General features: G+C 44.3%; 1 protein-coding gene across 9 annotated transcripts in view; it reads right to left on the reverse strand.

Annotated features, from left to right (window-relative positions):
- Nucleotides 1–12,627, reverse strand: part of OMA1 (OMA1 zinc metallopeptidase) — a 70,513-nt gene that overhangs the window by 1,079 nt on the left and 56,807 nt on the right. For 5 of the 9 annotated variants that reach the window (XM_020993131.2, XM_020993128.2, XM_020993129.2 and 2 more), the window contains one exon: nucleotides 7,817–7,921. The exons of 3 other annotated variants lie outside the window; for them this stretch is intronic. In XM_020993131.2, coding sequence (XP_020848790.1) covers nucleotides 7,817–7,921 — 105 coding nt within the window. Of the gene's footprint in view, nucleotides 1–5,798; nucleotides 6,903–7,816; nucleotides 7,922–12,627 lie in introns of those variants that run through there. One more of the 9 variants, XM_078156667.1, reaches the window with a different exon arrangement.

The raw sequence follows: 12,627 nt of genomic DNA on the forward strand, positions 1-12,627 counted from the left end.
GGTAGTAGTTGCTACCATTTATATAATGCCTATTACGTACCAGGCACTGTGCTAAGTGATTTACAAATATCTCATTTGATCCTCCCTGGGAGGTACATGGTACTATTTTTACCCCCATTTTACAGATGACGAAACTGAGGCAGACAGAAGAGAAGTAACTTGCCCCAGGTCACACAGCTAGTAAGTATATGAGGCCAGATTTGAACTCAGGTCTTCCTGACTCCAGCCCCAGAGCTTTGTCCACTGTAGACTTGCCCAGGTCACATAGCCAGTATATGTCAAAGTAGGAATTTGAGCCCAGATCTTGCCAGACGATGCCATGTTGCCTCTCAATTCCCTTCAATATGAAAACTGTAAAGAATATTACTAAATTCCCCAAATTGAGAGAAAAAAAAAGGTCCAAATTATAAGGATGCCATTCCCCTGCCACCATCTTCCTTTGTTTTTTCTTTCTTTTTTTTTCCCCTGACACCACCTTGGTCCTCACTCTCCCTGGTCAGGGACAGGGCCATTGATTTGCCCGGGGTGGGGGGAGGAAGAGAGGGTTTTAATAACTCCTTCCAGCTCTGCCTCATTTGGGGCTGACCACAGCCTGGCGTGAGGAGAGAGGGTACATTTCTAGAGGCACACATGGGACAATCCCACAAATCTGGAATTCACAACACTAGCATTTCTTTCATTTTCATAGTTGGAATATTAACTAGTCGTTTTTCCAAACAAGGCTTAATAGATGCCTCACTACTCCAAAAAGGGCAGAGTTTGGTCCAAAACAAATTTTAAAAGCAAAAACACCTCATCTATTTTGAAAAGGATTATAAATAGTGTAGTAGGTTCCAAAAGGAAAGCTTTTTAGAAAACAAAGCTAAGGTACTGTTGGCTACATTTGGTCTTCTAACAATCAATCCCATAAATCTCCTATTGGGAGTGGATATTTTCCCCCTTCCCTTCCCTCTATCACTCACTTCTGGCCCTCACAAATACCTGAAAAACCTCACAACCTGTTCTAAAAAGGCTCTCCCTTGGGTTTCACATTTTCACAGTAAATATGAACAAGTAGGCATTTATCCACCCTGATTTGTTGTTTGGTAATTGCTTAGCAAAATACCTCAAGTTTCATCCACATGTGAAAGCAAGACACCTTATTGCCAACATCATGCTTCTGGCTTGGCATTCCGTCAATGTACACACTGCTATTGATAATTACAGATCAAGAGTTTCTTCCCTTTCTATAGCACAGTGAAAGCTACTGAAGAACCGCATTAATGTCAAGTGCCATTACTCAAGGCAAGCTGAAATCCCCAAATCCTTTCCATAAAAAAAAAAAGCAATGTAATCCTCTTAAACTCATTTAGCACTTTGAAATCTCTAGTCTTGTCTGCTTAATGCCAGTCTTTCGATAGTGTAGTTTTCTAATCGCCAAAATTTGGCATGGCTGCCTGGCTTGCCCACCTTCTGCTCTGCATCCTCACCAACTCTGTATTTTTAATACTTCAAAGATCAGTGACTTGAACCCCTTCTACAGAGCTGAGTGAACAGTCAAGGAGAAGGAGGACTGAAAAGGGGCCATCGGGTTGGGCAACTAAGAGGTTGTTGTTACCTTTGGAGAGAGCAGCTTCAGTGGAATGATGAGATTGGAAGCCAGACTGCAAAGAGGTAAGTGAATGAGACAAGAGGAGGCATTTCTTATAGACAGCTTTGTCAAGGAGTTGAGCTACAAAAGGGAGAAGAGATATGGGAAGGTATCTAGTAGGGATGGATAGATCCAGTGAGGTTTTTTGAGGATGGGAAAGCCATGGGCATGTTGACATGTGAAAGGGAAGCAGTTGGTAGACAGGAAAAGACTGAAGACAAATGAGACAGTGTGGATGAGAGAAGAAACAATCTGCTGGAAAGAGGACAGGATGGAATGGGGTACAATGGGATGGAAATGCTTTTATACTTTTGCATGGAGAAACATTTACCTTGGCAAGAAAGTGAAACGAGTGAAGGAGGAGAGACAAGTGGAAGGCATCCTGAGAATAGGAGGTGTGACAGAGAGAAGAGGAAGCTCACAGGGAGGGTCCCAGTTGTTTCAGTGAAACATGCGGCAATTCCTCACCCTCAGAGAAGAGGGTGAGAGCTGGGATGAAAAGGTTTGGAAAAATTGCAGCAGTGCACGGGATACCGAGGAATGTAGGGACGTGAAAAGTATCTTCTTGCCTCCTTCAGGGTCTACCTGAGATCACGTGTGATAAGAGGGAAGTGCACCCATTCAGCAGCACATGAGCAAAGGTGGCAAAGGGTGGCATTAACCCAAGGATGAGGCAAGACCTCCAACAGGAAAGGCGGACAAGATTCTAGAGGGAAGAAGACAGAGCAGAGCTGGCCAGTACGTGAGTAATGAGGTGGGAAAGGACGGAGGGATAGAAGCACAGAGGTCACAGACAGGAGAACAAGTGCTGGGGGTGCGAGGCAGAGAGAGGAGGAATGAGCACAGACTGAGTTCAGGCCAAGCATTTCAGAGTTCATGAACATGGAGGCTGGGCATGGGCGAGTGACAACAAGATCAAAGACATGGCTTCTCTGCAGCAGCAGTACGGTAAAGGAATAAGTCACAGAAGACAACAAAGTTGAGGAACGAGAAGATGAGGGTGTTGGAAGGAATATTAATGTCTCTGGAACTGAACCCTAACATACAGATTGATGGCACGCACTCTCATCAGCCAGAATATGTTATAATCCCAGACACACAAGGAGTGTAAGGCTGGACGTGCCAGAACACTCTGGGGACACTGGGAACGTCACCATTTAGCCCTCCCTCTGCGGGAAGGCCAACACCCCTAGTCCACACTCTATGCACACTCATGATCATAGCCTACTGATGCACACCACATAACCCTCCAAAAACCATAAGAATGATGACGATGATGACGATGTAAACAGAAATATCTAGGGGTGACATACTGCACAGAGCACCGGGCCTGGAGTCAGGAAGACGTGAGTTGAAATCTAGTCTCAGACACTTATTAGCTGGGTGACCCTGGGCAAATCACTTAACTCCTATTTGCCTCAACTTCCTCATCTGCAAAATGGGAATGATGATGGCACCTCCCTCCCAGAGCTGTCATGATGATCAAATGACATTCTATTTGTAAAGCGCTTGGCACAGAGCCTGGCACAAAGTGAGGGCTATGTTAACTATATTAGCTATAGTAAACTATGGTCCTTAAATATCGACTACATTTAAAGTTTAAAAGTACAAGTCACTTCTCTCAGGATTCACAAAAGTCAGCACTGAAAGACTGCCAGGTAATATTTTCAGTCAAATACTTTGAATATTTAAGAGCTGCGCATTAAGGGATAGCGGCCACACCACAAGTATTTATTAAGTAACGGTCTGCTTCTGAGCATCGGTGTTCTAAGCACCGTGAAGTGGGCTGAACATCAGTTACTTTTCTGGAAGAGAATAAACTGCAATGAGGAAAAAATGCAAGAGAAGAGAAGTTACCTATGTGCCATAGAGGATTCATGATAGATTTAAAGGTTTCTTCCAAAAATGGAAACTAAGATATTTCAAAGGGAAAAAAAGATCATCTCAATTTTTAAAAGTATGTTCCTTTAAAAACAGCATTCCCTTCTTTTCCTTTTTCCCCCGAGTCAATCTTTGCGGATAGCTTATTCATTTCCCCCTCAAGCAGGTCGCCATCATGCGTCCTGTAGCGCTACTCTAAGGAGCATTTAGACAATGCTGCTGTCAGGCTCAGTGCCTTTGGTCGATTCTGAGGCCAATTCAATTACAGCAGCTGCTATGATATTTACCTTTACCCCAACACTCTCCATGTCCAACAAAATGAAATTCTGGAAGGTGAACACTGTGTGTTTGTGCATATTGGCAATACCCACATTTTACTTAAATGTTTAACACTCTTGTATTTGCTACTTGCGAGATGTGTAATGTTCATGATTTATGAATTCACTTTGTCCAATTACAAATGCATAAGAATGATTTACACCAGAGTTCAAAGCCCTTGCCTCCTGAAAGTACATCGGACTCAAAATGAAATGAGATTAAAATGAATCTATTTAAATACTTACATAAAGTGTTTTGCTATATAAAGACTGAACGCATCAGATTCAGACTTTGAGATAAAAATTTTATACAAAGGAAGCTGTCATTGAGATTTCCTAAAATCTGAAGAGATATTATTTGATTACCATAATCCAAAAACTAATAAATTACAATGAAATGATTCTCTGTATTATTCTAATATTCCTTTTTTTTTCCTCTATCCAAAAATTCAACATTCTAAATGCTTCCAGTTTTAAAGAAGGAACTGTGCATTTCCACCCTGGGTTATTATACAAGTTCCCTTATTTATTTTGCAACTCCCCACATTTCATGTTAAAACAACTCTTACAGGGAAAAGCCAAATAATATATTTCTTTCAAGGACAAATTATAGTCTACATTAAATTTAAAGTCTGAACAGTGTCACTATGGAGCATAATTTTAAAACTGTCATACTATCAAACATCAACAGGTTGATACAGCATCTGTTCCCCAAGTCTGCACCCAAGTTGTTATGGTAACCAGAATGCATATGCTATGTATGTCTCCTAAATTTAACAGATTATTCCAAGTAAATAAAATTAACATGATTATTGGCTAATTATCTTCAAATAATATTCTCAGTACAAACCTATATTTACCTTTTTAAATAGCTAATGGATCACTGCATTATGTTTAATACTAGATGGCTATACTTGTTTTATCGAAGTATTTCACAAAACAATAACAAAATCTAACTCCCCTTAATTGATACATAGCTATTTTCCAGATTAAAAAAAAATGAAAATAGCTTATTCTCATAATAATACATAAAAATATATAATAAAAATGAGCATCAGGACTTCTGGGCATCAAGGATCAAACCATTTTGAAGGGGAAATCACCATGGTGCTGGGGCAGTAAGGAAGAGCTGAGTTAAAGAACAAGTCCTGTATTGGATGTTTTACATTTGGGGTACGAGCAGCCTCTCCAGTAGACACCTTTGTCCTGCCAGCACCTGAGAAATGGCCATGTGATACCCACACAGTGTCAGCCACGTAGGCATTGTCTACACAGGGCTGCACCAAGATGGTGGACAAAGTCACCAAGGAAAAAATCACTGGAGAGAAAAGCAGAGGAGTTGATGCTGAGAATGGAGGGTGGAAGGAGGGTCATGGGGAATGAGGGGTAGAGGAAATGGACCCACAGTCAGAGGGTGGGAAGGACAGCCAAGGAGAAGGAAAGCCTGCAGAGTCAAGAAAGTCAGGTATCAGCAAAGGCAAAGGCCACAGAACTCGTCACTGGTTCCAAAGTCACACTGATCTGTCTACTCGTCTCCTCTTCACCAATAAGATTCCTACTCATTTTTAAGTGTAGCTAAGTTCCACCTCTCTCAGGGCTTTCTTTGAGCTTCCACTTAATATCAGCTCTCCACAAACAATTTTATTTTATGACTGTCTAATTGCTCTTCATGTAAGTTGGGTATCACAGTTATCTGTGCTGGTGTATCATTCTAGGTACCCCTATCAGATGGTGACTTGAGAGCAAGAGCTACGTCTTCTTTTATTTTTATTTTTTTGGGGGGTTTTCTCATCACTTCATACAACTCAGTAGGTTCTAGAGTTCACTGTTCTGTATCATTTATTCTTAAGCACTTACATTCAGTTCAGGGAAGAATACTTAACTAAATTCCATGATGGTACACACACACACACACACACACACACACACACACACACACACACACACACAAAGATTTTTCAATGCCATAGACTTTCTCACAGAATTTTATAAATCACCAGAAAAGTCTACTTTCTTTATTATAAAAATTAGTCTTATGTTTGCAGGGAATTCCAGTCTTTGAGTTCTAACTATGTACTGTAATTAACAACATACTCTTGTACTAAATATCAGTTTCACTTCAACCACTAAATCATTCCCAATGCTATAATAGAGTTTTATCACATTCAAAATGAATTCAATCACTTGGGAAAAAAATAGAAAAAGATTACATCAAGCTTCAAAATTATGTTTCCATACTATGTGTTTGTTTTAAAAGGAATTTGTCTCCAATTCTTTCCTTCATTACCAATCCCCAACACATACAGTTATGCAATCATTTTTCTCTGGACTCTCTAATCAAATCATTCTTATCTTAAAGAATTCTTCTGTCTGAAAGTGGCAATGAAGCACATTTTCAAGGTCCCCAGCGATCACCTGTAAATATATTTTGGTGAAATTTTACCACTTGGAACTTCTGCTTTCAGTACGAATTGGCATTTGTTAACCAGTTCAAAGAAGAATTTTCAAAGATTTTAGTTCAATGATTGAAAATTTAAAAGGGGGACCATCCTAGCAAAACAGAAGGCTCCTGCAGCTTTAAAGACTGCATTAATATTGAACCAGTATAGCGAAGAACTGGAAACAAACTAGATGTCCATCAACTGAGGAACAGTTAAACCAATGGTGGTGAGGTAATGAATGGAAAGGGATGGCATGGGCTGTGGGCTGGGCTGGGCTAGGAAGGGAGGGAATAGGATGGACTGTAATATGCTGGATAAAACAATAAGCATGATGAATACAAAATTCATGCAAGGTAACATAAGTAGAGCCAGGAAAACAATAGTAAATGGAAAAAAAACAACAATCACAAAACCATCAAAACTGAAGAGTCCAAAATTCTGAAGAAAAAACAATTCCAAAGGAGAGGCACGAGAAGACACCTGGCTGTGCTCCTTTGGAGACGCTGGGGCCCAGAGGTGTGGAATGCGGCAAATCACCTCAGATTGTTTTCAATATGTTGATGAGTGTTATTCATTTTTTTTCTCCTTTTCTCACTTAGGAAAAAAATATCCTTTGTTTTAAGAGATGGATTCCTGAGAGGAGATAAGGGAAAGATACAGAAGGAAATCTAGTTGATGAAAAAAGAAAACATATCAAAAAAATCCTCTTTAAAAAATTTGTCCCACTAGAATTATTAAAAAAAATAAGTAGTGCTCTCACCAAGAATGAATTCCGGGTGAGGGTCAAAGTGACCAGCCCGAAAAAAGCATCATGTTTTTACTAATCATTGTGTAAAACACTGAGCTCTCACAGACCCCTTCCTAACTCGGAACTGAAACCACAACGACCTCCCTGTGCATCACATGCCCACTAAGGAGAGTTAACAAAACTAACGCCAAAGCCCTGTCTCACGGCACAGCTCCTTGGAGATCTGGGGACCCCGACAGCAGGGTCATCCTTCCTGGCTCCTGATACATCTATGAGACACCCACAAGCGACCTGCCTGCTATACACAACGCAGAAGCCACAGAGCATTAAAGAAACGTGTTCTTGTTTCAAAACTCTGGGTTTGGAACCTGCTCCTTGCTAGCTAAGGAGGAGAGAGCTGGCTGCAAGACCCCAAGATCCCATCACACCGAAATCTCGCTCTCCGAGGACAAAACAACCCATGATGGTGGACAAAAGCAATTGCATGGCTCTCTCTTTTTGCAATGGAGAGGGCAGGTGAGGAACATTCTTCAGAATAGGATGATTTGAATCGATTCAATTCCATTCGACACCATCAAAAACACAAGTAAATGAAAAACACTGATTAATCACCAATTGTGTGCCAGGCACTGTACTAGGCCCTAGAGATACAAAGACAAAAAGAAAACAGTCCCTGCCCACAAGGAGCTTACATTCTAGGGGGAAGACAACATGTACCCAGCTGCAGAAATGTAAAATATATACAAATGAATAAAAGATAATCAGGCAGGGCAGGGGGGATGCGGGACGGGACACCAACCCTTGGGATATCAGGAGAGGCCTCTGGCGGGAGCTGAGCCTTGAAGGAAGCCAGAGGTCCAAAAGGTCGAGGTGAGGACAGGCACATCGCAGGCAGGGGGCTGGCCTGTACAAGCACACAGAAACAGAGAATCAGGTGGAAGTGAAGCATAGGGGGTTGGGAGCTCGATGACTGACTGTAAAGACGTGAAACTGGGGTCGTCTGCCCATCATCCTATCAGCAGTGGGGAATCCCAGGGTCTTCCTGAGCAGAGTGACAGACGGACCTGTGCTCTGGCAGCTCTGCGGCAGATGGACTGGAGAATGAAGAGCCTGGCGGTGAGGACCCTTCAACCTGGCAACCTCGCTCAATACGGAGCGAAACGGGCCACTGGCGACTAATCGTTTTGACCATGGCTACTCCTATCTTCTCCCGGGCACAGATAAGCGGTGAAGTGTGCCAGTGAAGAGGATCTGCCCGAGGACATCACAGACCTTTTGTACAACCGAAGGGTATGCGACAAGTCTAAATAAACATTCCAGAAAAACCAGGCACACTACTAGAACACCCAAATCAGAAATTCCCTGAGACAAGTATTTGTTAGATTCAGTTCAGAATTGGTACAATTAGCACTCCATTTACTAGGCAATCCAAACAAAGCAGACCACAGCTCCATTACGCTGTTTTCTTCAAGAATTTGCCTTCCTTTCCTTTCTGGTGAGCCTCATGCCTGACTGCTGCCCTGCATTTAGTAAACACTTCACATCTGATGAATTAAAGTGGCTTTTTGCCTTCTTCTGAGGCTCATGCCTTGTATAAAATCCTTTAAAAACAAGGATTACTTTTGCCATCACTAAGTTTACACATTCGGCCTCTTAACGTTCATGTTTAACCAGTAGCTGGTGGTGCAGGGGACAGAGCTGGGCCTGAAGTCAGGGCCTCAAATTCAATCTCAGACACAGACTAGTTGTGTGACTCTGGCGAAATTACTTAACCTCTGTCTGCCTCAGTTTCCTCAGCTGTAAAATGTGCGTACTAATAGCCCCTATCTTCCAGGATAACTGGAAAGCACTTAGACAGCGCGGGGCCCACACTGGGTGCTGTTACTATTAACCCAGCTACTACTATTAGCTATGATTGCTCCCCAAAAGAAATCCTGTGCACCCTGAAATACAGATTCTTCCCTGACCACTGATACTATGGCTATTTGACCAGTCAGAAGAGACAGCCAACAGACACCTGAAAACCTCTGGAAGATGCTGGCAAGCCCTATTTGTCGTGATCAGACCAGACCCCAGTCTGTGGCCCCTGGGGCACACGGGCTAAGCTTGAGCTCATCACCATGGGATGGAAACAGGTCGTTCTGCTCTCCACACACATCCCTTCCACACAGACCCCACCCCCCATTTCTGGTCCCACTCTTCCCTAGCTGCTCTCCCCTTTCCTCTGGATATCCAGGTGGACCTTACGCCTTCCACTAGGAGAGTTAAAATGTGCCCATAATACTTTAGAATCATTACTGGTCGACCTCTTCTGTAAAAGCCTCCTCAGTCTCCCAAACAGCTGCAGTGGGCTGGCCACAAAGACACCAAAGCTGTCCGTCTGCCCACCTCCTTTTCTGGCCCTAAATGTCCTTGAGAATGTCTTTTACATCATTTCTTGAGAATAAGTTACCTTTGGGGGCAGCTAGGTGGCGCAGTGGATAGAGCACCAGCCCTGAAGTCAGGAGGACCTGAGTTCAAATCCTGCCTCAGACCAAACACTTGACACCTACTAGCTGTGTGACCTTGGGCAAGTCACTTAACCCCAACTGCCTAAAAATTTTTTTTAAAAAGAGAGAATAAGTTACCTTTGGTAATACGCTAAGCCTACTGAGGAACACCATGATGTGACCTTCATTAACCTTTAGATCACTGGCAGTTTTTCTCCTGATATTGTGACAGTCTATGATTTTAGCCATAGAGAAACAGGAGAGTTGGGGGAGATATTTAGAGATTGGCGGAGAAACAACAGTGCTAAAAATTAATTGGTAAAAGGAACTCCTGGTGAGGAAAACCCTCCAGCAATGCAGACGGCACTCTGCCACTCACAGTCTTCGTAAGCCACTTGTGGCTACCCAGAGTCACACGACCGGCAGGGAGCAGAAATGGGCTGTGCCTCTACAAGGAGAATACGGCCATTCGCAAGGTGAAGCAGCCTGGATCGCCAAGAGCAATCTCTAGGTTCCCAGATGTGGCCCTGGCTGCTCTCCTCCTTGCTTTGATTCTGGACCCAGAACCTTTTCTGTGTCTGCTGCCTGTTGGTACTGACAGGCTAACTCTGGCCTGTCTGTTTAATGCGCATCATCATCTGGGCTAACAAGAATTCCTCGTCCGCTTCATCTTCCCCACACAGATACAAGGCTGAACTTTCCCGCGTGGTCACACACCTTACCAACAGAGGCCCTGAGGTGTTCAGGGACTAAAGCCATCAGCACAATGTTGTCCATAGAGCAGGAGAGAATCCGTACGTAAAATGAAAACCACCAACGGTATCTACCTCAGGGAGAAAATGGAGGTCCAGGAACTCCGTGTCTCCTGGGTGTCCATTTCTGCCTCTCGAGTCTTAAGGATTCGGGCCCTTTAGAAGTCAGGATTAGCTTGAGACCAAGACAAAGCAGAGCCCCCTCCCTCAGGATTCCTGAGAGACAGACCAGCAGCTCCAGAAAAGGGCGCCAGCCATTGCTGCCTTCCAAGGCTAAACAACATGCCGTTGACTTCCCACAGCCTTGAGTGTCTTCTGTGGGTGTCGTGTTATCTTCTATCGCCACTGTGCCTTCCCTCCACCAGGATTTCAGAGTATTTTCTCTCAAGCGTTTGTTGGGCTCTGTGCTGGGGAGCATGAGAAGTGAAGGAGAAATCTAAGACGTGGTCCCTGCGCTCAAGCAGCTGGAATCGAATTACAGAAATAAGGCATGTGTGTCTGTGTGACCAGGTAATAAGCAAAGGAGAGACAGAGAGAGAGTATGGTCAGTGCCACACGAACGGTACACACAGTCAGGTCTATAGGTATTCAGAGGAAGAGAGAGACCACTTTGAGCTAAAATACTAGGGGGAAGGTTTCATGAAGGCCTTGGAACTTGAGCCACGCCTGGAAGGCCAGGGTTAAAGAGGTAAGTGGAGGCTAGATCACAGAGCTCCTTGCACGGCACTGTACACTGTAGAGAGCCACCGGTGTTTTTTTAAGGGAGTGATGGTCAGACTGGGTGGCTGTGTTGTTCAGTGATGCTCAATTGTATTTTCCCTTCTTTTTTCTTTCTTACAAAAGATGGTGCTCTGGGTATGGGAAGGAAATATGTGGAAATGAAGGTGACATAAAACCAAGACAGAATGATTTTTTTAAAAGAAAGGAAGCAATATGAGTTAAACATTTTAGGAGGGTTCAGGATGGCTTCTGAGAGCCAGGGCAAGAAGGAGCAGTAAAACTCTGTAATCCGGGAGCATCTGGTGGTAATGGACTGCTTACTGTAGAAGCCACACCAAGGGTCAAGGCCACAGAAATGGTAGCAAGCCGTTTAAGAAACATTGTAAAGAAAGTGACAGGGTTTGCTGCTCACGAGGCTACAGGGGAGGAGAAGTCAGAATGAGAAGAGAACTCCTAGGTGGCCTCCTCCGGCCCTTGCCTTCTTGTGACTGCATCACGAAAGGATGGCTGACACGATGGGGGCCACTCGAACGTTCTATCTTCTCGGATGGCTGCAGACCCAGAAGCAGCACCAATGCTCCAACAAGCATGTACACATGCACGCTCACACACGCGCGCACACACACACACACCCCTCCCTCTTTGGAGGCAGAGAAATAATCCTCAACAACGAGCAAGCCGGCTGGCCCAGCTGAAGCAGGAAGACACCTGAGGGAGAGACAGGAAACAGCAGGAGCCAGGCGAGCCTTGATCCCCGCCTCTCCTCAGACCCAGCAGAGATAACCCAAGTGCCTTGGGGCCTGCAGTGCCCCCAAGACCAGCAGCTCTGTTTCCAGCCATCCAGAAACTAAGCCTTTGGAGTTGTTATCCGCACTTAGCACAGTGCCTTGCACACACCAACAGATTAATAAGAGCTTGTTTTCACTCATTCATTCATTTACCTAGCAACAAATAACAAGTCCAAGAAGAGCCCACGATCCAAGCTGATGCCCCGTAAGCTCCCCACGCAGAAGAAAAGCAGCAATCTGTGGGCTGACAAGTTCCATACAAGGGCCACTCTTTTGGCCAAGAAGGGCCTTTGGGCCTAAGGGACGGGAGTGATGAGGAAGAGGTAAAGGAAGACAGCAGAGAAGATGAGTGACCAAAGCAGCAAATGGGACTGACCAGAGGCAGACGTTCATGATGAAGAGAACAAAGGAAAGTAGAGAGATGAGGGGAGAAGCCAGCCTGCTCTGTCCAGCAGGGCTGCTCTTCATCCCTTCCTCCTTGATGGTGAAAGTCGTTCCTATGGAGACCGCAAACAAACAGCCTACTGCACGGAAGCTCGGGCCCTAAAGCACATCCATGGTCTCTGCTGTAGCATCCCCTACCTGGGCAGCTCAGCAGTCTGGGGAGTGTTTAATGTACCCAGTATGATGGATAATGAACTAGGGTGGGACATATCTGCTTTGACCCACGAGAGGCAAAAGGTAGGAAAGGAAGGAGCCTCAGCCTGTTGGGCACAGCTGAAACACCCTCAGAGGAGGGAGGAAAGGGTAAGAAGGGAAGGGGGAAGAGAAGGAAGGTGGGGGGAGGCTCTCAAAAATAAAATTTAAAAACACAAGGAGAACTAGGATAATGATAAGAGAGGGAAGACAAACTTGCTCAAC

Source organism: Phascolarctos cinereus, unplaced genomic scaffold (genome assembly GCF_003287225.1).
Source record: "Phascolarctos cinereus isolate Bilbo 61053 unplaced genomic scaffold, phaCin_HiC Scaffold_5;HRSCAF=322, whole genome shotgun sequence".
NCBI classification, from domain to species: domain Eukaryota; kingdom Metazoa; phylum Chordata; class Mammalia; order Diprotodontia; family Phascolarctidae; genus Phascolarctos; species Phascolarctos cinereus.